This window comes from Cebidichthys violaceus, unplaced genomic scaffold, assembly GCF_023349555.1.
Source record: "Cebidichthys violaceus isolate CVI_PGR_0920_01 unplaced genomic scaffold, fCebVio1.0.p SCAF_10, whole genome shotgun sequence".
In the NCBI taxonomy this organism is placed as follows: domain Eukaryota; kingdom Metazoa; phylum Chordata; class Actinopteri; order Perciformes; family Stichaeidae; genus Cebidichthys; species Cebidichthys violaceus.
Genome location: NW_027176263.1, coordinates 17,661,646 through 17,688,616, shown reverse-complemented (window position 1 = coordinate 17,688,616; position 26,971 = coordinate 17,661,646). Strand labels below are relative to the sequence as shown.

The 26,971-nt window shown below is 40.0% G+C and overlaps 1 protein-coding gene across 2 annotated transcripts; it reads right to left on the bottom strand.

The window, feature by feature from the left end:
- Positions 1-1,028: 1,028 nt before the first annotated feature.
- slc18a2 (solute carrier family 18 member 2) lies at positions 1,029-23,470 on the bottom strand. 2 transcript variants are annotated; one of them, XM_068718413.1, is made up of 15 exons: positions 23,149-23,470; positions 20,127-20,463; positions 11,298-11,356; positions 11,125-11,208; positions 9,684-9,776; positions 9,286-9,375; positions 9,106-9,149; positions 8,655-8,715; positions 8,040-8,135; positions 6,164-6,242; positions 5,259-5,310; positions 4,731-4,794; positions 4,529-4,648; positions 3,144-3,277; positions 1,029-2,115 (listed from the first exon to the last, which is right to left on the bottom strand). In XM_068718413.1, exons 1-15 carry the CDS (start codon positions 23,429-23,431, stop codon positions 2,008-2,010), a joined length of 1,704 nt encoding a protein of 567 aa, XP_068574514.1. In that variant the 5' UTR covers positions 23,432-23,470; the 3' UTR covers positions 1,029-2,007. The 2 variants fall into 2 exon arrangements, with proteins under 2 accessions (XP_068574514.1, XP_068574523.1); XM_068718422.1 differs by lacking the exon at positions 1,029-2,115 and having other exon boundaries at positions 3,227-3,277; positions 4,460-4,648.
- Between the last annotated feature and the right edge of the window lie 3,501 nt (positions 23,471-26,971).

The following is a 26,971-nucleotide window of genomic DNA, read 5'->3' as shown; positions in this document are numbered from 1 at the left end:
TAGCACTATCAACTCATCACAATTAAAGCTACCATCGCGGCGAACAACAGCTGCACCGAATAGTTCAAAGCTTCATTCGTAATGTTGACATTCAAATTATTTTGAAGAACTTATAGAAACAATAATCTCTCAAAACTACGACGCGGCACTCAGTCCTCATCTCTGTCACTGTCCACAGCTTCTCACACACAGAGGCACAGTCTAACAGCAATCTAACAGCACCATCACCATGATACTAAAGAAATCTGACTTTTACCATTTTAACGGGTGATGACGTCATAAAATGAAAATTACTATAACAGTAACATATAACTGTTACTGTTATAGTAACAGTTATATGTTACTGTAACAGTAACAGTTATATGTTACTGTTACAGTAACATATAACTGTTACTATAACAGTAACAGTTATATGTTACTGTTATAGTAATAGTTATATGTTACTGTTACAGTAACAGTTATATGTTACTGTTATAGTAATAGTTATATGTTACTGTTATAGTAATAGTTATATGTTACTGTTACAGTAATAGTTATATGTTACTGTTATAGTAATAGTTATATGTTACTGTTACAGTAATAGTTATATGTCACCTGGATCATTATTAGACGAAGGACTTTCCCTCAGGAGGCCACTTTTCGTGTCCTGCGTAGAAACTAAGGTAACGTTGACTTATTTTACGGTGGTTTTCTTAGGTTATGAGGTAACTTATGTACTTTACTAACACCAGTTATTTTGCATTACAAACGTACTTATTTTAACACAAACTATGATCTTTTCCTGAACCTAACCAAGACATTTGTTGCAGAAATAAGTAAACCTACGTTGGAAGTTTCTTTTGTAAAGAGATTTCATGTAACAAGCATAAACCGTATGTTTTCTGTTAACACAAGTTTATTTCAAAAAGACAGCACGCACGTAACGAGCAGAAGCTGACACGCCGTCCTTGCGTCCCGTCCATAACTGACGCTACAGGTTTCCTAGAGCGTCGCTTTGAAACGCAGGGCCACTGATCAGGCGTCGGTATTTGACGAGTTGGGAATGAGAATGTTTTGCATAAAACAAGTATTTCTGTTAGAAAGAGACACAGTGCAGCATACTGGTGGGTGTAACATGACTTTGAGCTTGTATTGATGGACTTGCTGACTGGATCTAGGCTCATGAATATCAAGACAACACAAGTTAATTAAAGGTTTGAATTTGTTTGAACTAGAACACAGAGGCCTGTTCTAGGCCTGGTTCTCCTACCACTGAGGTAAATAAAGGCCACTATTTGAGAATTTACAGTATTAATGATTTATTAAATAACAACATTACGGACAGCAACTTTGAATGATCTTTTTAACCGAAGTTGCCATAATGCTCAGGAGGACATTGTGTATCTATTCACCTTTTCTCAAGCAGCTCACATTCTGTTGACTTCCACACAGTTCAGCCAGAACAGGTGGGAAGTCCTGACTGTGTACTTTTGTAGCTGCATCAATGCAAAGAGGACCATAGATCAGACCAACCGGTCCACCCGCACTTTAAACAAAAAACAGTTTCTTGACATACCGCACAATTACCCAATATAATAGCAACTTGCACAAGGTCTGTTAATAAATATTCTACACAGCATCATGGACGAACAGTGAATCAAAAGGAGACTTTTAATAGCTGACACATAAATTAAGAAAGATTTGTATCCAAAATAAACCAGCAAAGCGTACTTGTTGCTCAGCACCCTTCTACTACCTAAAAAGTGCTTTTTGACACGTCTCTCTACTGAATAAGGCTGTCGGCTAAAAAAATATCTCTCACACAATGCGCTTGCAACCACAGATCAAGAACAACTTTGGTTTGCTCCAGTGAAACTTCTAAAAGGACAGAGAACAGTGAAGACAGAATGCGGGACATTCACATGGAAACTGTTTCGTTAAATTGCTGTTTTTTTTTTTCTTCTGTGTTCCTTTTTTGTACAACAAAATAGATCCTCTGAAGGGTTAACCTGCGTAGCTGGTGTCCTGTTAATCATAGTCGTCATATTCTGGATCCATGTTCTCACCCTGGCAGTGCGTCCCCTGTGTGGAGTAGGACCTTGTCTTCATTGAACAGTTGGTGTCCATCAAAATGGCCTGAAAAGACAATTGTAGGAAAGACTTGTTTCTGCCACGTGTCAAAATACATTTTGTTACTTAGTGAAACCTTTTATATGGGACACGGTTCATTCAGGGTAGTTTGAAGCCCCCGTGTGCAAAATTGGAAAACTCTTCACTTTGGCAACTTCTCGTGTTAAAATCAAACAGACACTGTAGCTTACAGCCAGCAGAGGGTTCAGGGTGTCTGAGGGAACAGCGCTATTACAGGGCACTTCAAAGGAAAGTCGATTTCTTCTCTCTCAGCTCCCGGTAGAGGCCACTCTATTGTGTTCTATCTACCAGAGGAGGGTTCTTTCAAACATGGGGGATGGGAGCACCGGGGTTACCGCAACCGATTCATGCCATTGTCCAATGAACAAGCTAAATGAAACACGTTGAGGTGTGATCCGCCAACTGAGCTCCCTGTCTTGCTCTGCCTGTCACTAGTGTCTGATCACTAGAAGTGCTAAAGACAGACGTTGGTGACGGTCAGTGGACTCTGTACTTTTCTAGTCCTCCGACCACTCAAAGCACTTTAACACGACATGTCATCATTCACCCATCCACAGCCATCCAGTCAGCTGTGTGACTTGTTTCCACTATAAAATCACAGCATCACATCCAAGACGTCTCCTGATTTACCCCACAAACTGGTCAAATAACAGGCTACGGCCGTGATGTGTATAAGGGCTTGTTGCACGTCAAAACATTGGCATTTGATGTGTGAATGAGTATACAATAGGTCACAAGGACACTTACTGCCTTTTACTGTATGCAGAATTACTTTGATTGTATTATGCACCTGTTTGAGGTTTGGCTATAGAACTGCATGTCAGAGTAACGTCTTTGAGACTTAAGAGGCAATGCAAGACAAAAGTGTTATCTAGAGTTATCCATCCAAAAAGCACCAATGCATCCAAACTAGAACATTCTCATAATGATGTTTGTTGACCTTGTCTTCCAGAGCTTCAGTATTTTGTGATTGTGCAGGATTTGAGTGTTTTCAAGTGAGTTTTGGATCTTACAATTTTCTCTTCTTGTCCCGGTGGATTCCTGAGAAAGAGGCAGAGAGGAGCAAAGCTAATATCCACGATCCCAATTATGGTCATCAGCCAGGGGAAGCCGATACTCTCAGCTATGGCTCCTCCGATAGATGGCCCTACATCAGCCGGGGACAGATCACACACCAGTTTAGTTTGGCTTATTTGACCGCTCACACACTGCAGCGTGGTTCAGCGCTCCTAAGCTTCAAACTACCAACCCTTTGTACCGTTGGGTTTGCGTGAGTCAGTGACGGCGTGTCAATATGCCTTCATGCCCTGCATGCGTTGTTTCTTTATTAAAATAAACTTCCGTCTTCACAGGAAGTTAGGTTTAGGAAACGAGTGTTCTGACACAACTCACGTGACTACCGACGAGTCACGTGACTACCGACGAGTCACGTGACAAGCGGCTCACGTTACAGACAACGTGTCGACTTTCACTTTTGGTTTCACACGAGACACAGACAGTCGTCTCCACCAGGGAGCGCTGACTGGGCTGCGTAAACATATTGGGATGTCATGAAATGCCAGTAATAACATGTTTATAATGCGGTAATAGGTTAATCTGCTCATAATAAAAGGGTATATATATATCAGGATTAACAAAAATGGCATAATTACATTTTACAATTTTTATCAGTTGGGGTAATATGGACGTGGGGTAATATCTTGTTAAACAACTGAGTAACAGTGGGGTAAAAATACAAAATGTAAATGATTATTTACAGGGGAAAGAAATACTTCCCCCTCATCATCTGAGTGAAGTACCACAACCGTGACGAAGACACAAATGCTGAAAAGTGATATCTGTTCTCCCTCCCAATGCCTCAAATACCGTCGTTTCATCAGTGCAGTCGGTGCAGCTCTGTCCCTAGACCTGAATGAAGTTCTCTCCCACAGCATTCACAGCTTCCTGTGGACTGAGCGTTAACATGGCTGGGTACCGTTTGCCCAAATCTAACCTCCAGTGAAGACGCACGTTTATTTAGAAAAGTCACTATGCATGTCACGTATAGCGTGTGTATATATATATATCGCTGACACATCCCAAACCGATGCTAGAGGGGGATGTAGAGCATCATAATGTGAGGCTTAGCAGCCCTAACCACGCTGCAGTACATGAAGCATTGGGATGAGAGCGTGTCACAAAAACACGGTACGTTAGTTTAAATTGAATAACTATAAAATCTGCTTTTCTTCTCACTAACCTGGAAACACACATGGTTATTGTAATATCGATAACGTACCACAATGACACCTCATTTGGACACACAAGATGATCCAAAGATGTCCAGTACCTGGACTCTCATCATGACCTGTAGATCATCAGTGGATAAGGTTGCTCAGGTGTTCAGGTTCCTGCTTACCTAAAGCAAAGCCCATGCAGAACGCCACATCGGCAATGGCATACACGCTTCCATAAACGGACACGTGTCGCAGGTCCACCAGGTAGCCCATGATAGGCATCATGGAGGAGTCCACCATGCCTGAAACACACCACAACACAGGTGTCACACACTCAGAGCAGCACTGCTTCCTTTAGCGTAGCATCACATTTAGCAGACCTACCGATAGCAAAACCAACACCGAAGTTTGGAACAATCAGACCGTAGATGTCTTTGGCAAGTGGAACCTAGAACACAGAGACAAATATTAAAACTGTCTTCTTTGTATTCCATGTGAGAGTAAAGGACTAACTCTTCTGTTAGAGAAGAGACGCTGGATGTGTTATAATCACTGTTAACTCAGACTCCCACTGTCAGTATGATATTTAGAAATGAATGAGATCCAAGATCTTGATGATTCGGACATTCTGGTTGTTTTTTACCGTAGAAACAGTAAGGCCAACACACTCAATGCTTCTCTTTGTACATGCAAATCATAACCTGGTTTTGAGAAAATCAACCTTTTACACTACGTATTACAGCACTACAGAGGATCTACTGCTGTGTTTCTACTGGCTGAGGACATGCTTGTATTATTATTACACACCCTACAAATCCTTCACAATCCAGTCATTCTGCTCCACTTCAACGTTTCAGCATAAGGTGATATGTGAAGTCACACTTATGCTGCAGTTGTCTGCCTCATACTTACACATATCACACTGATTCCAACCACGGTTATTCCAATGAGAGCACAAAGCCATCTGTAGGAAAGAGAGGACGAGGTCAGTCCACACCAGTAGTCTCTGCTTAAAGTTAGACAGGGATCACAGCCTAACCCTGAACCTGAGTCTGTTTTACATACAACACATAGCTATCTAAACAGTATTATATTTGACCTCAGTTATGAGATTAATGTGGAGGTGAGGACATATTTTGAGATAGGGGATGAGGTGTTAATTGAATTAGAAATCACAATCATGACTTGCCCAAGAATAAAGCTGAAATCCCCCTCCTCATTCCAAACATTCCCCCTTTTCTTTCAGGTAATAAAGCCAACATTCTACTTCAAATGCTGTGATTTCTTATATGGAAACACATCTGGTGCTTTTTGTAGAAGAACCAAAAGCAGTGCACTCAGTCCTTAGTTTGTGGAGAAGCGTTACGAAGAAAACCTCCCAATTCCCTCCATGTTGTGCTGTAGTCCTCAATGTAACTCACATTAGCTAGCATGAAGTATTACGTGTATTACAATAGTTGAAACCTGACCCTCCATCATACAACATTTGCTAAAACTTTATGGAGCACATCATATATCCATAAAGGATCCAAAAACCCACATGTATGAAGTACAATAAATAAACTGCCATGAAGGACATGTAGTTATTCATCATATTTCATAGTCTTTACATACAATCCATTCATACATTCTCACTTTCTCATACACACATAACTCCCCTAATGCTGTATGTAAGCTGTGTTATCAAGGGCTCCATAAAGCCAGCCTCACAAACACAAAAACCCCAGAAAACTCATTTAGAGGAGAGGAAGCAGATATGAGATCCAGAGAGGAAGAGGAGCAGACGGAGCACAGATAAGGGTTATTTCTCTCCCTACCTCCCCATCTTGTGCGCCAACGTGCTGAAGATGTAGGTTCCAATAAGGTAGGAGATGGACGCTGGTAAGAAAGCGACGCCTGGGCCACACACACACACACACACACACACACACACACAGATAAGAGAGATGAAGGTGTGGGCAGGCTCTCCAGGATAAGCAGATCTCTATCAGTGCCTCATCACTGAGCTGCTGTACATCTTCCATTGTCTGTAATGAAGATTTGTGCTTTCCACCTGCCAGCACACGGCAACCTAATATCCTGTCCCCCCCCCCCCCCCCCCCATGCTTTTTTATCTGACCTAGACTTCATATACAACCAACTGGAACAAACCAATAACAGCAGAGGCTGCAGGGAGCCTCTGTACAGAATATCTAGCAGGATGAACAGTGACACTTTTGCACTGCGTCAAGTCACCAAGTAAAAGAATGAATGTATATTATGTTAATGAGACAAATATATAGATTATTCACACTGCTCAGACTTCAGAAAGAAGTCTCTGGACAGACATTTGAACCCAGGATTCAGGGCCCTGTTCCTCTGCACAGGGACATCTGAGCGGAACAATGGACCCGATAGGACTGAGCTCAGTCGGGGCGATGCCAGTGAGCAACCAGTCAGCAGGAAGCAGAGCTGCTGTAACGCTAGGAGGAGGGACTGCACGGTGAAGAAGGGCCATGCTTTTCCTGCTATGCTGCTGATTGTTCACCTGAACAGCCCACTGGACCCTGGTCAAGAAGTAGCCGAGCCAGCGCTTGTTGATAGCGGAGGCTGGAGCGATAATCCACTATCCCAGGCTAGTTCCAGGTCAATGTTGATCACTGGCACTCAGGTCAGTGGAATCTTTGATGGTGGGTCTTGCCTCTCGGTAGCATGGACGCCACGAGTAGCCAGTGTTAGGAGGCCAGAGACAGTGGACCACGGCGGTGCTGAATACTATACGGGACTGGACTCTTTTAAAGCTGGTCATGTCTGGTTTTAAAATAACTTAGGCTCCTCCAGTATTTCATCCTCGTTAATTGTTACAGCCTGACTTTCAATCAACTCTACTCTTTAAGGTGTTTATTCCTGGTTGGTTGTTTTATTGCTGACCATTCAGAAGAAAAATGATTTGCTGTTTTTTCACACGGCTCTCCCTGTTGAACCACAATTCAAATCTAGCCATTGAGTTAATTAAGCCTTCAGCGTTCCTCTACAAACCTAGTACTAGTACAACTAGTAAGACAACATCCCTGAGACTAACTTCTGCGGACAACGATTAGAAATTGATTGTCTTTTATTTGACGACAGAGATGTCGTCTGCTTACTAAGCCTTGGGTCCTTATGGGACCTTCTGAGACCATGTTGTCTGACACCATGCCTTCCTGATTACGATGAAGTGACCTCTGAGCGGGGACAGAGTGTGACGAGCTACGCTGTGTGAAGTTGAAGTCCGTTTCTAACAGTCGTATGTGAAGCTTTAGCCAATTTACTACAAATCAACTCTACATAGTGCACGGACCCACGCTAGGCAACAACACGGCTCCATGCACTACCCTGCTGATGTTAACATGAATGTAAGTCAGTGGTTGTCTAAAAGGAACGGATTCACTCTAGACATTCTCACTATGCTTTGGAAAGTGGTTGGCGGTGATGTAAAGCATGCAAGCGTTTGTAATGAAGGTTAAACAATGCAGAGCACTGACAGGGTCCTTTACTCTTCACTGGCACAGAGGTGTCAATCAGATGTTTCAGCATCGAGGTCGTAGTGGTGGAGGTGTTTCTAATCATCTGCCTCTCTCACCTCTGTGAGGACAGAACATGACCACCACAGAACAACACCACCTGTAGCTATGTAATGTACATATACTGCACAATGTGTGTTTTCTGTAATACCTAGCTGCCATTTCCTGGCACACATGGTCTCCATCATCCAGATTGGCAGCGTTGGCTCCAGCATGGCAATGGCCATATTTCCAAAACAAATGGCACCTGGAGGGAAAGATGAAGGATAAGTGGACCCAGTGTCAATTATGGTCTGTTTTTGTTCTTTGGTCCTTATTTGTTACCTTCTCCGACCTCCACCGCCTGCACATAGACACACATACAAACAGCCTGCAGCCTTAGTTGTCACAGTAACTGACGTGACGGGAAAAGCAAACTTGCACACAAGTGCAATTGTCCTGCTGCATACATTAGCTTACCTGTGAGGACCATACAGTGATTCACATCCATAATTCATAGCCGTAAAATAAACCTCTAGAACCTTTGGATTCTGTCCCTCTGGTGGTCTGAGACTTTAAGATGGAATGTGTTGCAGGTCATGGATGTAAACCACTGCAGGGAGACTGATTTATTGTGTTCACCTGTGAAATAAATTAATTCCCAGATATTACTAGAGTGGGAGAAATGTCCCGCCGTAATGGACACAGCTGGTTGTTGGGTCGACACTATCCCCCTGATGTAAGGCGATATCAGGGTTCCTCACATCTGCTGTGCTTGTTTTCTTACCAGCTGCGATTATGATGTATGGATCCTTCATTAGTGTCAACAGCGAGGTCCCCTTCTGACTCTGTGAAGGACGGAGGCACAAAGACACCATTTTATTAGAGAGGAATGAAAGCTCACGCCGTAGCGCTACGCCACACAAGGCTTAAGATAAGGTTACGAACCTCAGCAGAATCGGCTGTTGACCAAGCAGATTAGAATCATTTTAATACTTCCTTTATATCTTACGCACTTTGCCAACACACTCCCAGTGAAATAGAACCTCTGAGGACTAATCCAGGCATCGGTTGGCATAGCCTGGACTGAATTCACTAACTGATAGTATTTGTATGATTACTGTAATGTAATATATTCTTCTTCTCCAGTGAGAGTTACCAGACAGATATGGACACTGACAGTACTACCTTTAGGCCTCTTTTCAAACAAAATGAATTATCAAGGCAAACCATCTCACCTCTGGTTCCACCTTGGTGGGCTGAAGAACAATGAGCTGCAGAGCTGTGAAGACAGTGAATCAACGTAAATGAAAGCCTAGATATCGAAAGATAGTATTTAACATATATGTGAAATTATATTCAACAATGATATTTTCCTGCTACAGTGACTATTCATGTAGGAAACAATGTAACTGTACCTCCATCAAACAAAGCCAGGAACGCCAGAATAAGGAACGGTGCGGTCTTCCCAACAAACTCGTACATCACACTGCCGAACGGGGGTCCAACTGCGGAGGACACACTGGACGGTCAGTTGTGGAAAGATCACCTTCATGATCGCTGCAGTAGCTGCAGATGTCCTCCTACACGACAGCTCACATTGCAAAGGTTTCAAATTTGAAAAACATGCGAGTTGATTCAAAACGACATATTTGCATGGATCGATCTAAAACAATGGAATACGGTACACATTCTATGAAGCCCCACACATTTCCCTAGCGTAGACAGATGTACAATGTGTAATCTTTTGAGTAAAGATTGTAAACGGACCTTTCTGAGCCACATCCGCCCTATCTATATGCATATGTATCCATACCTAGCACTCCCAAAGCCAGACCTCCCAGGGCGATCCCGATAGCATGGCCTCTCTCCTCGTCATCTGTGTACACACTCGCAAGCATTCCCATCCCTGAAACACACACATGAACGGGCTCTGCATGACAACACACTCTTTAGTGGTGTTTTTAGTGGTGTTTCGTGTAACAGACGGGTCATTTAACGCCACGTGATACAGGGCAGCAAATCCTGCAAGAGTTCTACAGTTTGGCGTTCACGTGTGCCGAGGTTAGCTCGTTTAATGACGACGATGACTTCATCATTTCTAACTAAGCAGATTAAATTCACTTTGAAAAGAGCCTTCATTTAACCGTCGGTTAACCGTCGGGAAAAGCTGTTAGATGGCAAGACAAAGCGGTGAAAACATCTAGCGTACACTTGAACTGATATTGAATCTTTTGCTGCTTTCCCCGTCCACAGCAGTACATTGCAAGACCTCAATACACATACTATACTGTCACAATATAAGGCGCTTTGCAATATCTTTGCTACCAAAAGTGTGAAACAATAGTGTGGTAGATAACAGAGTAGGGTAGTGGTGAAAGCTGTAGGCGTTGTTCACGCATGAAAACCCAACCGCTGGTACTGACAGCTAAAGGGAGAGGTACAGGTGTTTCTATTACTTTGTCCGCCCCGTTTATATCAACCCAAAAGTATCTGTATCAACAGCTAGTATAGCGGTTACTTCTTTGTGTTGATACAATTTATGTTGAGGAAGTTAGGTGTTTCTGTGTGTGTGGCGCTCTTGGCCGGTAGATAACAAACCGATCCTGTAAATGTCCCTTTTTCACCGTAACGTTTTATGAGGGAATGGCTTCATTTTGTTTCAAACTCATTGCTTTGACTCAGACTTTTACACTCAGTAATGTACAGTAGCTATTTTCTATACGCACAGATGAACTTCTGGAGGCTGTGCATAGAATTCACATGCGTGTCCTTTTTAGTCCCGCCTCTTTGATTCCTGACCAAGCAAGAGAGCTCTCCACCATTAGTTTCTGTGAGATTTCAGCAGGTTTGCTAGTCTGTGTACATACATAAGTAACGCCACGTTCATAAATGACCTAACGTACTTATTTCAACCCAAACCATCATCTTATCCTAAACTTAACCCAGTTGTTTTCTTGCCAAAACCTTTAAATTCACAAAGTTCAGTATCAGTCTGAAGCATTACAATGGAAGTGATAATCACTTCTGACATCCTTAATTAATACATAAATAGGTGCTATAAGTAGGCCTCTTTTATACTGTTGGAGCATCAAAGAAAGCGACTTTCCTCTCTCCTGCCAACATTACACTCTTTCCATAAGTCTTCACCTCGCCTTGCAAAATCAAGGCTACAAACAAGCTGTAAGTCAGCATTTGCTTTAATGAAGGCTCCATTGGACTGGAGTACCACACTAGAAGAGAGAAGGAGGCCTCACCAGCCACAGAGGAGCAGGAGGAGCCCACGCCTTGCATCGATCTGGCCAGAAACAGCAGCGTGTAGCTCGACGAGAAGGCGAACACTTCACAACAGAGAGACAGACAAGAGACGTCAGGCATTGTGCCAGCATTCTGATGCTCCGGTAATTACGACATGTCGGCTGGAACTTACTGATGGTAGATACGAACATGATGCAGAAGCCAGCGAATATGGGAAGTTGATATCCTATTCTAAAGGGACACAAAGGAAAAAGACAGACTGCATTTATACAGTAAGCAGGGATTAGTTTGAGATGTCAAGGCAAGTGTATTAGTACATCACATTTCAACAACACGGTAATTCAAAGTGCTTCACATAAAACCATTAAAAGCATCAAAACACAAGACAAAAGAAGAGGAGATTTAAAAACAATGAAGAACATTCATTGAAACATTAAAAATCAGTGTAAGAAATAAGATACAGTAGTAGAATGCAGGAAATTGATTCATATCCTTGAATGTGGTTCAGTTAAAGGCAGCAAACAGAAAAGTCTTCAGTCTGGATCTAAAGGAGCTGAGGGTCTCTGCAGACCTGCAGCTTTCTGGGACTTTGTTCCAGATATGTGGAGCAGAAGAACTGAACGCTGCTCCTCCATGTTTAGTTCTGACTCTGGAACAGAAAGTAGACCGGTCCCAGACCACCTGAGGGGTCGGGATGGTTCATGAGGTAGCAGCTGATCCCTGAACCATTCAGTGCTTTATAAACCAACAGCAGGATCTTAAAGTCAGTTCTTTGTTGGACAGGAAACCAGTGAAGACCTCAGAACTGGACTGATGTGATCCACTTTCTTGGTCTCAGTGAGGACTCTGAATCAGCTGCAGCTTTCTGACTGACTTTGTACAGAGACCTGTGAACACACCGTTACAGTCGTCCAGTCTACTGAAGACACATGATGGACATGTTGAGACATAAGTCCTCTGATCCTTGATGTGTTCTTCAGGTGATAGGAGGCTGGTTTTGTGATGGTCTTGATGTGGATGTTCAGGTTGAGGTCTGAATCCATAACTACACCCAGATTTCTGGCTTGGTTTGTGGTTTCTACACAAATATAGATTAAATGAATGGCTTCAATCAAAGCTGAACTTCTTTCTTTTCAGCTTCTTGTCTAATGTCCATGACAGAAGCTGTGGAGCACTGCTGATTATTGAAATGAGAAGTGCTTCAGCCAGTGAGGGCTGATACTGCTGTACACCAAGTACACATAAGGTCAGTAACACAACCATGTAATACCAAATCATTAACTGACAAAATGGTCAAAATAAACTCCATAGCAAATCAGTGTCAAGTAACGCCATGAACACAAAGCACATTTAGAAATGTACATGACACATTCATGCCAGTAACAATTGTTAGCCCTCCGCAGGAGGATGACAACATCTTCTTTCATTAAAATGCTAAAAGCTGCCATGCACATCAGAGCGGCTGTATTCCCCCATAGATACCTGACACGCTTGACTTGCCTTGCATTGTCCTCTGTCAGGAGAAGGTGACCAAGGACAGCTAATGTTCCTCGCCTCAATTACGGCATATCTGAGTGCTCATCTGAGACACTAAATGCTGCTTTTAAGGTGTGTGCCAGTAATGTTGGAGCATCTTCATCTTCATCGTTTCTCCATCTCCCTAAACATTTGAATCTTTAACCTGGCTCTGTGCTGAGAATGTAGGGGCTATAATAATATATAAATATAGATATATACTGAAAGACACAATAATGGTTCCTCCTTGGCTATAACTCGTTAGTTGTGTTTTTAAAGCAATTGTTGAATCAGAAGCCCAACCAACCAAATACATCATGATAACTCAATCCAGCAGAATTACAATGGCCCGTATATGTCTTATAGGTCTTATATGTCGTATATGTCTTATATGTCTTATAGGTCTTATATGTCTTATATGTTGTATATGTCGTATATGTCGTATATGTCTTATATGTCTTATATGTTGTATATGTCGTATAGGTCTTATATGTCTTATATGTTGTATATGTCTTATATGTCTTATATGTTGTATATGTCTCATATGTCTTATATGTTGTATATGTTGTATATGTCTTATATGTCTTATATGTCTTATATGTTGTATATGTCTTATATGGCGTATATGTCGTATATGTCTTATATGTCTTATATGTTGTATATGTCTTATATGTCTTATATGTCGTATATGTCTTATATGTCTTATATGTCTTATATGTCTTATATGTTGTATATGTCTTATATGTCTTATATGTTGTATATGTCGTATATGTCTTATAGGTCTTATATGTCTTATATGTTGTATATGTCTTATATGTCGTATATGTCGTATATGTCTTATATGTCTTATATGTTGTATATGTCGTATAGGTCTTATATGTCTTATATGTTGTATATGTCTCATATGTCTTATATGTTGTATATGTCTCATATGTCTTATATGTTGTATATGTCTTATATGTCTTATATGTTGTATATGTCTTATATGTCTTATATGTTGTATATGTCTTATATGTCTTATATGTTGTATATGTCTTATATGTCTTATATGTCTTATATGTCTTATAGGTCTTATATGTCGTATATGTCTTATATGTCTTATAGGTCTTATATGTCTTATATGTTGTATATGTCGTATATGTCGTATATGTCTTATATATCTTATATGTTGTATATGTCGTATAGGTCTTATATGTCTTATATGTTGTATATGTCTTATATGTCTTATATGTTGTATATGTCTCATATGTCTTATATGTTGTATATGTTGTATATGTCTTATATGTCTTATATGTCTTATATGTTGTATATGTCGTATATGTCATATATGTCTTATATGTCTTATATATCTTATATGTTGTATATGTCTTATATGTCTTATATGTCGTATATGTCGTATATGTCTTATATGTCTTATATGTTGTATATGTCGTATATGTCTTATATGTCGTATATGTCTTATATGTCTTATATGTCGTATATGTCTTATAGGTCTTATATGTCTTATATGTCTTATATGTCGTTTATGTCGTATATGTCGTATATGTCTTATGTCTTATATGTCTTATATGTCATAGGTGTCTTATATGTCTTATATGTTGTATATGTCTTATATGTCTTATATGTCTTATATGTCGTATGTGTCTTATATGTCTTATATGTCTTATATGTTGTATATGTCTTATATGTTGTATATGTCTTATATGTCGTATATGTCTTATATGTCTTATATGTCTTATATGTCTTATATGTTGTATATGTCTTATATGTCTTATATGTTGTATATGTCGTATATGTCTTATATGTCTTATATGTTGTATATGTCTTATATGTCGTATATGTCGTATATGTCTTATATGTCTTATATGTTGTATATGTCGTATAGGTCTTATATGTCTTATATGTTGTATATGTCTCATATGTCTTATATGTTGTATATGTCTCATATGTCTTATATGTTGTATATGTCTTATATGTCTTATATGTTGTATATGTCTTATATGTTGTATATGTCTTATATGTCTTATATGTTGTATATGTCTTATATGTCTTATATGTTGTATATGTCTTATATGTCTTATATGTTGTATATGTCTTATATGTCTTATATGTTGTATATGTCTTATGTCTTATATGTTGTATATGTCGTATGTCTTATAGGTCTTATATGTCTTATATGTTGTATATGTCTTATATGTCGTATATGTCGTATATGTCTTATATGTCTTATATGTTGTATATGTCGTATAGGTCTTATATGTTGTATATGTCTCATATGTCTTATATGTTGTATATGTCTCATATGTCTTATATGTTGTATATGTCTTATATGTCTTATATGTTGTATATGTCTTATATGTTGTATATGTCTTATATGTCTTATATGTTGTATATGTCTTATATGTTGTATATGTCTTATATGTCTTATATGTTGTATATGTCTTATATGTCTTATATGTTGTATATGTCTTATGTCTTATATGTTGTATATGTCGTATATGTCTTATAGGTCTTATATGTCTTATATGTTGTATATGTCTTATATGTCTTATATGTCGTATATGTCGTATATGTCTTATATGTCTTATATGTTGTATATGTCATATAGGTCTTATATGTCTTATATGTTGTATATGTCTTATATGTCTCATATGTCTTATATGTTGTATATGTTGTATATGTCTTATATGTCTTATATGTTGTATATGTCTTATATGTTGTATATGTCTTATATGGCATATATGTCGTATATGTCTTATATGTCTTATATGTCTTATATGTTGTATATGTCTTATATGTCTTATATGTCTTATATGTCGTATATGTCTTATATGTCTTATATGTCTTATATGTCTTATATGTTGTATATGTCTTATATGTCGTATATGTCGTATATGTCGTATATGTCTTATAGGTCTTATATGTCTTATATGTTGTATATGTCTTATATGTCGTATATGTCGTATATGTCTTATATGTCTTATATGTCTTATATGTTGTATATGTCTTATATGTCTTATATGTCTTATATGTCTTATATGTCTTATATGTCTTATATGTTGTATATGTCTTATATGTCGTATATGTCGTATATGTCGTATATGTCTTATAGGTCTTATATGTCTTATATGTTGTATATGTCTTATATGTCGTATATGTTGGATATGTCTTATATGTCTTATATGTCTTATATGTTGTATATGTCTTATATGTCGTATATGTTGGATATGTCTTATATGTCTTATATGTCATATGTTGTATATGTCTCATATGTCTTATATGTTGTATATGTTGTATATGTCTTATATGTCTTATATGTTGTATATGTCTTATATGTCTTATATGTTGTATATGTCTTATATGTCTTATATGTTGTATATGTCGTATATGTCGTATATGTCTTATATGTCTTATATGTTGTATATGTCGTATATGTCATATATGTCATATATGTCTTATATATCTCATATGTTGTATATGTCTTATATGTCTTATATGTCGTATATGTCTTATATGTCTTATATGTTGTATATGTCGTATATGTCATATATGTCTTATATGTCTTATATATCTTATATGTTGTATATGTCTTATATGTCTTATATGTCGTATATGTCGTATATGTCTTATATGTCTTATATGTTGTATATGTCGTATATGTCTTATATGTCGTATATGTCTTATATGTCTTATATGTCGTATATGTCTTATAGGTCTTATATGTCTTATATGTCGTTTATGTCGTATATGTCGTATATGTCTTATATGTCTTATATGTCTTATATGTCATAGGTGTCTTATATGTCTTATATGTTGTATATGTCTTATATGTCTTATATGTCTTATATGTCGTATGTGTCTTATATGTCTTATATGTCTTATATGTTGTATATGTCGTATATGTCTTATATGTCTTATATGTCGTATATGTCTTATATGTCTTATGTCTTATATGTCGTATATGTCTTATATGTCTTATATGTCGTATGTGTCTTATATGTCTTATATGTTGTATATGTCTTATATGTCTTATATGTCGTATATGTCGTATATGTCTTATATGTCTTATATGTCGTATATGTTGTATATGTTGTATATGTCTTATATGTCGTATATGTCTTATATGTCGTATGTGTCTTCTATGTCTTATAGGTCCAAAAGAATCAGCTTTTTACAGTATATTGATTGAACAGAACCAGACTTTTGAACCTACAGTACCGCTCTATGATGCAGCAAGTCGAGTCAATTTTAATCACAGATCACAACAACAGGTATCTTGTGACACTTTTCGTGTAGCGCAGGTATAGACCTCTTTAACAGTCTCCAAGCTGCAGACCGGAAGTTCATTAACTCAGCATTATTATAATTATTATCAGCATTTGTGGCCATTTGATGGCAACAAACCAAGCTGTAACTGCAACTTCTGACATATTAGCATAAGGTTGTTACGACGAACCTGTTGGCAACCAATAAGCTAAGTCCAGTGATGAGTGTCATGGGGCTCTAAAGGAGAAACTGAGTCTAAGGATTTGAGAGAGGAAGCAGCAGCATGTCTGTAGACGACATCGCCATAATCTAAGGCTAACAGCAAGGGAAGCTCTGTTAGCATTTAACACCCCTAGTGGCCGTTATCTTGTTATGCCATTTGGTCTCACCACGCCTCAGTTGTGTTTCAGGCTCTGGTAAACGACGTTCTCCGTCACATGCTGCATCAGTCAGTCTTTGTGTATCCTAGAAGAGCTGCCCTCAGTAAAAGGGATGAAGACTGGACTAAAAAGATCAGGCCAGAGAACACAGAGCTTACATGAGTAGAAATTGAGTAAAACCTAAGAGCCGATTCATGCATTTATGTATCATGAATTAATATGAAGTGATTTAATAACCATAATGCAATTGAAATGATGATTCTGTTGACTAAGAGCACTAAAAGAGAGAAATGACTGTTGAAATATGTCCTCATATGACTAACTCAACCTAGAATTGGAGGACTTTGTCTCTGCCCACGGCCAAGAGGACCCCGATCGGCAGCTTACCAAGAGCCTAGATCCATTAGACGAAAGCTGCCATTAACTGCCACGACTGACAGCTGCGTTCGGCCAGGAGGGCCTCTCAGCCGTGTGCAGTTGCCAGAAGAAGCAGGGCAGACGTCAGGAGGGACGTCAGTGAGAAAGTCAGGCGCATTTCCTCGACCACCAGCGTCAATAGATCACCAGGTATCCCGTGAGGTGGGTAAAAACCCAACGGGCTTGGTGATCCGGACCCTTTAAACGGAGAGCTTGTGTATTTTATAGTCCTGTATTGGGGCTTGGTCTCCCGGATCTAACAACCTGGATGACGTGCTCATCCTTCTCCGTATGAGTAGACCCACGCTCAGCATGTTTGCCAGCGTCCTGCAGCATCTCCTGCACAACCAACTCTTTCTCAAAGCTGAGAGGTGTGATTTCCACGCCGCCTCAGTAAGTTTAGTTCCATCGCTGCTCCTTCTCATTCTCTCACCTCATGCTCCAGTGGTCTTCCAAGACAGATCAGGCTTTTCACAGGCTGAGGGAGAGTTTCATCTCTGCACACATCGAGTCTGGGCTGTTCACTCTCATACCATAAAAACTTGGAATACATCTGGTCAGTCAAGCAACTCAATGCCAGGAATGCCAGGCCCTTTCTTTAACCGTTTCATCACAGGGTTACCGCCTCTAAAGGTAACACCTGCCATCCTCACGGCTGTGGACTGATTTTCATCCTGTAACCAAAGTTTCCTACCGCCAAGGAGAAGGCGGAGGTTGTGTAGCTACATGGATTCCCAAGGGATTTGGTGTGGGACTGGGGTCCTGGGTTTTCCTTGCCTACCAGCCTGGGCAGAAGGTTTGGCTGTTCGCTAGGAACCTTCCCATGTGGCTTGAATCCTGTAAGTTGGCTCCCCGGTTTGTGGGTCCATTCCACATTCTGCTCCATGGGTTGTGTGTTTCTTTTACTCCAGCATTCAGTTATTTCCTGTTTTAGTTGTTGGTGCTGTGTGTTTCCCACCTGTGTGATTGTCTACCCTTATTGCTTTCACCTGTGCCTGATCTTCCTCACCTCCTCTGGGTATTCAGTCTGTGTTTTCTTGTCTCTGTGCCACTTTGTCTTTGTCAAGTCAAGCGTTCCACTAATTCTTTTTTTGCCTAATAACGTGATGGATTTCCTTTGTACCGAACCTGTTTTGGCAAATAAAATCTGTTTAACTGCACCTAGTTGTTTTTTTCTTGTGGGTTTTTCAGTCGTAACAATAATAGACAATTATTACAATTGACATGTGCAGGTAAAGAATTTGTGTTTTGATTTTTCATAGAATTCCCTGCCTTGCAGAATTTGAGTGTGCGAGATGAATTCATTCTAAATAAAGAGTTGATTTGGCTTTCCTTGCAGAGGCTGTGCATTTATTTCTTAGTTGCCATCCCATCAGCTGTGTTGGTTGAAATTTGATTACCATATCCAAACATCCATGAAAACAGACAAGTGCACATGCACACATGCAATCACACATAATGTGTATTTAATAATTAGGTTTAGTTGGGTTGGATCTGTTGTGGCCGACATGACATGACAGTGTTCTGAGGGTTGATGATCAATGACTACACCCTCAGAACCAACATGACATTAAACAGATATGTTTACTGTCTGGGTTTTCTGCCCTAGAACCTGAAAGGGGACTATGTTACTGCTCTTCGATATGTGCTGTATGTTGAATAACACCATCAATAGTATTCAGTCTTGACCTCTGGACAGCTTTCCAAACTTGAGGGGAATTTTTAACCACATATTGGCCCTGGGCTGGCAGCTTAATAAATAACTGATATATAATACAATCATTTCCTTTTTTTTATTTTCTCATACATTTCTTGCATTATGTCAAAAAATACACCAGCTGGTCTGTATCAAATGCCACATAAGACATGGATTATCACTAAAGTTGCATACACTAGTGTAGATACATCGTATACAGTATGTTACAATTGACGATTTCTGAAGTAACCAGTAGGAGGGGAAGACTTACGAGTCAGTGTATAATTCAGTAACAACAACAAACCAAGTCTAGTCCTATGTTCAAAGCAAACCAGAACGTCAGATTCTTCACAAGGTAAATGCAAATGTCTCTTCAAGCCATCTCAGGTCAGTGCTGTGTCAAACATTATGTCACTCTGTGATCTATCTATCTATCTATCTATCTATCTATCTATCTATCTATCCTCGTCTTTTTGTGACGTAAACAATACTGACTCCTAAATTGTATGCTAGAGTAAATGGCATCTTGTGGTTTAAGATAAAGATGATGATCATGGATGACATCTGTTCATTATGTGACAACTGTGTGACTTCAGATTGCTTCTGCTCACTCTGTGACATGCATTTCCAGGCTGCGATAACAAAGGCAATAACAATGTTCCAGGTTGAAAATGCTTCTTAAATGAAGCATCAACACAGCGAGAGACATGAAGACACAACAACCTACCTGTTTGTGAGTGGCCCTATGAAGGGGTTGGTAATCAGCTGTACGGTGGCCTTGGAGGCGAAAAGCATTCCCACTTTGACATTCTCATCCAGCAGCTTGCTGGTAGACTGGGGGCACTCGGAGGAGTTGTGTGGCAGCTGTGTGGCAGCGGGAGGCGTAGGGACCACGTCAGTAGTCCTGGCTGTGGTGTTGGAGCCCGAAGACCTGACGGTGTTGTCGTATAAGGACACGATGTTGTGGAAGGCTGCTGGAGGACCCGGCTGAGACAGGGTGGTGTTCTTCAACGTCACGTCTGTTGACTCATCCAGGTTGTACAGGTAGCTGGGTATGATGGGAACTAGCGGGCATAAAGAGGCGAGAGGAAATTGATGCAATGAAATTGTACACAGACACTGACTGATGCTCACTAGCCTGATGCTAATCCAGATGCCCCTGCAAAACATGTCAGCAGAGAACAGAAAGGTTCTTCAAGGGTGAATCACCAGGACTACCCTAAAAAAAGAAAGAACCCTCAAAGAAGCCGTGAGTTGTTTACCTTTTTTAAAATTTAAACCCAACATTTCTCACTAAGCCCTAGTGGTATTTATTCATGCCACCATTTGTGGTGCTCAAACTAAATGCTTCCATTGGAATGAAACAAAACCATCCAGAAACAATCAGCCTTGGTGCTGACAGTGATCCTAGGACCTGTTGACAGCGAGGTCTGTGAGTTAGCCACAGTAACTAGTTCATCGCTGCTTTTTATTATGTCACAAATCTTTGACTGCTACAAAACATTCCATTCACCTCTACTGTTCTGGGTGTTGGGAGAAGTTTCATAAGTTCATGCAGAATTTTGGAGAAATACGTAAAGAACAAAGCAGACTACCTGTAGATTATTTCATTTTGATGGAAAGGTGAAGCTATTAAAAACATACAGCCTTAATTAAGTCTTAGATGATGTCATTAGGGCTGAGCATTTAGTGTACCAGCCTAGATCATTTATATATATGTATATATATATCAAATATTTTTTGGGGCATTTATTTGTTAAGCAAATGTTATGGCTTTATTGGGGGATTTTAAGCAGAGTAGTGTCAGAAAATAATAGTAGGAAGACGCTGGGAGCAACATGCAACATCATGTTGTCTTTTGGCTTCACCCAAAACCCCAAGGCCACCTTTCAGAACAGATTTGATGTGTTGTTCTCCTCAACTGAGAAACCTATCAATCACCACTGAGCACATACACTGAGCTCAAACAAGCCTTCAAATATGACTTTGGGCCAATGGTTATTAATACAGCATGTCAAACCTTGAGATTATAAAGCAATAGCCAGACTGTTTCATTGGCAGTACATTGAAAAGCTACAAACTAGTCATCAACATTTAAATAGAGCTGAGTGGACTGTTCAGGTAGGAGGGAGCGATACAGCACCAGGCGAACGTTAAGGCTGCAAAGGAAGACTTTCTTTTTAACAAAAATGTGACAATTTATGAAACTACTGTAGATATTGATGTCCAAAAAATGATGTTCTCGAAACTGGTGATTTTTCCTCACAACAGACATTATGAGCACAACACTAATGCCACACCCTTTCAGTAAATATTTGATGTGCTGTTCTTCTCAACTGACAGACCTATCAATCAGCACTGGGCACATTCACTGAGCTCAAACAAGTCCTTCAAATACAGCATGTCAAACCCTGAGGTTATAAAGCAATAGCCAGACTGTTGGCAGTACAAGTAAGGCTACAAACTAGTCATCAACACAGTAACAAAAATGATGAACATGGAAAACCATAAATCATTTTTACATTTCGTGTTTAAAAGAAAGAAAGAATAAACTGTTAAATAATGAACACACACTTATATGTTGAATTTAAAATGTGGTGGAGGACTATGCATGGCACTGTCGTCGATACAATCTCCAGATTAAATACATGATCGTGATATTGGACATGATATGATCCAGTATCATAGTTGGCCAAGTCTCTGATGGCCGCACTGTACGGACAGATGTAATTTATCTTTCAATGATTAAATTCAATCAATAATTCTTCAAGTGCCACGGTCTGCTTCATACCAGTGATGTGCTTTATTTGGTCTTAATTCAGGATCTTGTCTCTATAATAATTCTCCATATATATATGAGAGTGGTTCCATCTATGAGGAAAAGATCTGTTTTGCCAACACCTGCAAACAGCTGGAGTTCTGTGCATGAGGGAGAAGTGCAGGGAATAGTGCCGTGTTACAGGAAGGACCATGTTATCCAGCTAACACTCATCGTATTGCCTAGATGTACAACTTGTCCACATTTGTGGACATATGCCATTGACTAAACCGAGCCCATTCATTTACACCTTCAAATCATTCTCATTTCCCCATTAATACTGATGTAAAACTATATGTTTTAATGGAATAATCGGCGGAAATGATGGCGTGCCTTCAGGGGTAAATTACGAATTATTAGGTAGAACAAGGCTGCTGATTGTGCGCGCGCGGCAGGTTGTGTTAAATACATACTGAAATGATGGGGATGATGATTGAAGAATAGCTTTTGAAAAAATAACAGCCTGGCCATCGATACGCACTGACATTTATCAGTTAGTAGTCTGCTATTGTTACTTTATTGGCTCACTGAGGGACATGGCCTCTCTGGAGAGCTTTCACTATTTCAACTGAGCTCAAATCACATCTGGTAGCGTTCAACGTGTTGTTAGATCTTAATTCAAACTGAATCTAATAAATCAATAAATCATGTTCCAGTTTGGTGACCTGCCTCTTGCACTATATTTCAGCCACGCTACTGACCAGATTATACGTTGACAGTTTACTAAACGTGTCACACTCGGGACCGTGGCACTGATAACGATGTAGGTTGGTCCACGGAACGCGCTGATCTGTGCGGCAACACGATGCGCTATAATCGAAAGTCAACTGGGCACATTTGGACAGACTCGGTAAACTGCACTACCTGTTGCGCAAAAAAACAAAAAACTTTGCAGAGATGTAGGAGAAAAAAAAATCAGGAGTGCACCTACCGACTACAGTCAGCAGCATGTTGTCCAGCAGCAGAGCGACGAACACAATGAAGAGACTCAGTTTCCTCGACTGTCTCTCCTCTCTGAGCCATTTGATCAAATTAAGCTGCCGAAGCGCGTCTAATCTCCCCATGGTGTTAGTCCGGAAAACAGCAAGACAATAGAACGGGTCACAAGTCCTCCTGGAGGGACACAAGTGGCGGTGAGGGGTCAGTAATTCAAACAAATCCTTCCAGTCCACATGCAGCAGAGGAGAAGTGAAATGTGGAACACACTGCTGCATGTGTGAAACAGTGAGACGTCTTACCTCGGATGCACGAGGGCCAACAGCAGCGGCACGAGCGGAGCTGGGGAGGAGGAGATGCTGTCTTTCTACTGACTGGACCCGCTGCTGACGTCAGTCACCCTTTATTTGTAGGTCCCTGTCAGACCCGCAGTCAAGCCAGAACTACATCAGATCAGAACACAACGATGCTGCCGAACCAATAGACGGGATAGCAGAACAACACACACACACACACACACACACACACACACACACACACACACACACACACACACACACACACACACACAGATCCTCTGATGATGCAAAGACCAGTACTGACCCGATGCGACCTCGGATGTATAGAGCTCAAAGTAATCTCGCTTCAAACAGTTTTCACAGACATCAACCTGTGCTCACAGGTCACTAGTTCATGGTTCATGTGTCTGTGGGTCTGCTTTCACGCTCCTTCATTAGCATTAATTAAACAGAGTGCAGCACGTAGAGCATCTTGCTTCTTTGCCACTGATGTAACCACAGACAACAATATAATTTTAAAAACCTGACTAGAATAATAACAGACACAACGTATAATTACAATGTTTTGCACGTTTTTTATTTAACATTCCCAGGACTATTCATATTTTGGATGACAGCTCTGTATGCTGGATGAGTTTGTCAATTGAACATAGTAACTACTGACTGATTGACTGGATTATCTGAGGTCAGCTGTGCTTAGAATTAACACCAAACCAAAAGTAAAGCCATAAACATCTGATTCAGGACTTTAATAATTAAAAGGCTGAATGGGAAGGATTTTCCTCAACGAAATCAATGGTAATTTGCATATAGACTCATACAAAACCAAACCCTCTTCATCATCACTGAAGACCACTAGATGTGTGTGGAGGTGTGTGTGTCTGCAGAGACCCCGCCCCCTGGCTGGATTCTTCTGAGTTCGACCTCTATAAAAAGGTAGTGACCATCAGCGAGGTCGTAAGCACGGATCCAAGAAGGAGCTACAAAAATGATACAAAATACAACGTCGGAAAAATGCAAATAAAGTACGGATAAAGAATAAAGGAGAGAGCTGTTCCAAAACAAGTGTGAATCTGGGGCTGACTTTCACCCGCTGCTGAGCACCCTGTGGGCCTACTGCCTATACTGCCTACTGCCTATACTGCTTACTGCCTATACTGCTTACTGCCTACTGCCTATACTGCTTACTGCCTATACTGCTTACTGCCTATACTGCCTACTGCCTACTGCCTATACTGCCTACTGCCTATACTGCTTACTGCCTATACTGCCTACTGCCTATACTGCCTACTGCCTACTGCCTATACTGCTTACTGCCTATACTGCTTACTGCCTATACTGCCTACTGCCTACTGCCTATACTGCCTACTGCCTATACTGCTTACTGCCTATACTGCCTACTGCCTATACTGCCTACTGCCTACTGCCTATACTGCTTACTGCCTATACTGCCTACTGCCTACTGTCTATACTGCTTACTGCCTATACTGCCTACTGCCTATACTGCCTACTGCCTACTGCCTATACTGCTTACTGCCTATACTGCTTACTGCCTATACTGCCTACTGCCTATACTGCTTACTGCCTATACTGCTTACTGCCTATACTGCCTACTGCCTACTGCCTATACTGCCTACTGCCTACTGCCTATACTGCTTACTGCCTATACTGCTTACTGCCTATACTGCCTACTGCCTATACTGCTTACTGCCTATACTGCTTACTGCCTATACTGCCTACTGCCTACTGCCTATACTGCCTACTGCCTATACTGCTTACTGCCTATACTGCTTACTGCCTATACTGCCTACTGCCTATACTGCTTACTGCCTATACTGCCTACTGCCTACTGCCTACTGCCTACTGCCTATACTGCCTACTGCCTACTGCCTACTGCCTATACTGCTTACTGCCTATACTGCTTACTGCCTATACTGCCTACTGTCTATACTGCCTACTGCCTACTGCCTACTGCCTATACTGCCTACTGCCTACTGCCTACTGCCTACTGCTTACTGCCTATACTGCTTACTGCCTATACTGCCTACTGCCTATACTGCCTACTGCCTACTGCCTATACTGCTTACTGCCTATACTGCTTACTGCCTATACTGCCTACTGCCTACTGCCTATACTGCCTACTGCCTACTGCCTATACTGCTTACTGCCTATACTGCTTACTGCCTATACTGCCTACTGCCTACTGCTTACTGCCTGTACTGCTTACTGCCTATACTGCGTACTGCCTACTGCCTATACTGCCTGCTGCCTACTGCCTATACTGCTTACTGCCTGTACTGCTTACTGCCTATACTGCTTACTGCCTGTACTGCTTACTGCCTAATCTAACGTAATTTGTAACAAAATACTTTAGAGTGGAGTAATTTTGTTTTTAAAATACTCAAAATACTTTGTCCACGAATCATAAAACTGGGAGCTTGTATGTTCATGATAACCTTATCGAGAGATTTAGAATAACTAAGAAACATTAAATATCCAATTTATTTTATTTAATAGGCATATTATGAAAGTATTCTTAGTTGTATTATTTCATACATTCTACAGTTGGCCAGGTGGACAACATGTCTCAGTACAGTCATTGATGTAGGCTCTTTACCTGTGAACAACTGGTTTTAATTCTATATTTTGCTTTTATAGTATACATCAGGGGAGGCAGAGTAAAAAACTAATAATGCTAAAATAAAATAAATATTAATATTTCTCTACTGATCTGTGCTATAAATGTGATTTCTGTATGATTCCAATCATTTCAATAATTTGTATAATCATAATCTCTGAATGATGTCATGTCCTGTTCAAACAGAGGAGACAGTGAGGTGAGACAGAGACCAGCTGTTCCTCTCCTCACTGTGAATCCTCACTAACTGTTGAGTCTTTTTCTGTCTCATTGTTTGTCACCACTGTAATATCTGGAGACTCTTTTATTAGATGTCCTTTCTTTACATAGAATAATGTATTTCACGTCTGTGTGGAACATGTTTAGTGTTTCTGATCTGACAATAAACCGCAGTGAAGTACAGAGAGGCAAACAGTACCTCTGCCTCACTGAAGGGGGCGAGAGAGAGCCCACGGGTCGGTTCATGTTGTTCTGTCGTTGCTCTTCTTCTACACTTCTCTTCTTCTACACTTCTCTTCTTCTTCACTTCTCTTCTTCTACACTTCTCTTCTTCTACACTTCTCTTCTTCTTCACTTTTCTTCTTTTCACTTCTCTATATATATAGAATTCTCTATACATATATATAGAATATATTCTCTCTCTCTCTATATATATATATATATATATATATATATATATATATATATATATATATATATATATATATATATCCCAAACCTGAATGCTCTGCTATACCAAATTGTGAGAAAAAAGTATTTCCTATATTTTAAATACAAAATACATGTATTGTATTTTGTTACATTTTCTGGCACCAGTATTTTGTATTTTATTTTAATACATTTATTTGACCTTTTGATGTATTTTTGCCCATCTCTGTGTG

Bases quoted from the DNA above. Each gene is read 5' to 3' on its own strand.
- slc18a2 (XM_068718413.1), bottom strand. From the start codon at position 23,431: ATGCAGCAGTGTGTTCCACATTTCACTTCTCCTCTGCTGCATGTGGAC. The intron at 11,209-11,297 runs GTAAGTTCCAGC...TCTGTTGTGAAG, and splicing joins CATGTTCGTATCTACCATCA to TGTTCGCCTTCTCGTCGAGC. The intron at 6,243-8,039 runs GTATTACAGAAA...TGTGTGGCCCAG, and splicing joins TGCCAGGAAATGGCAGCTAG to GCGTCGCTTTCTTACCAGCG.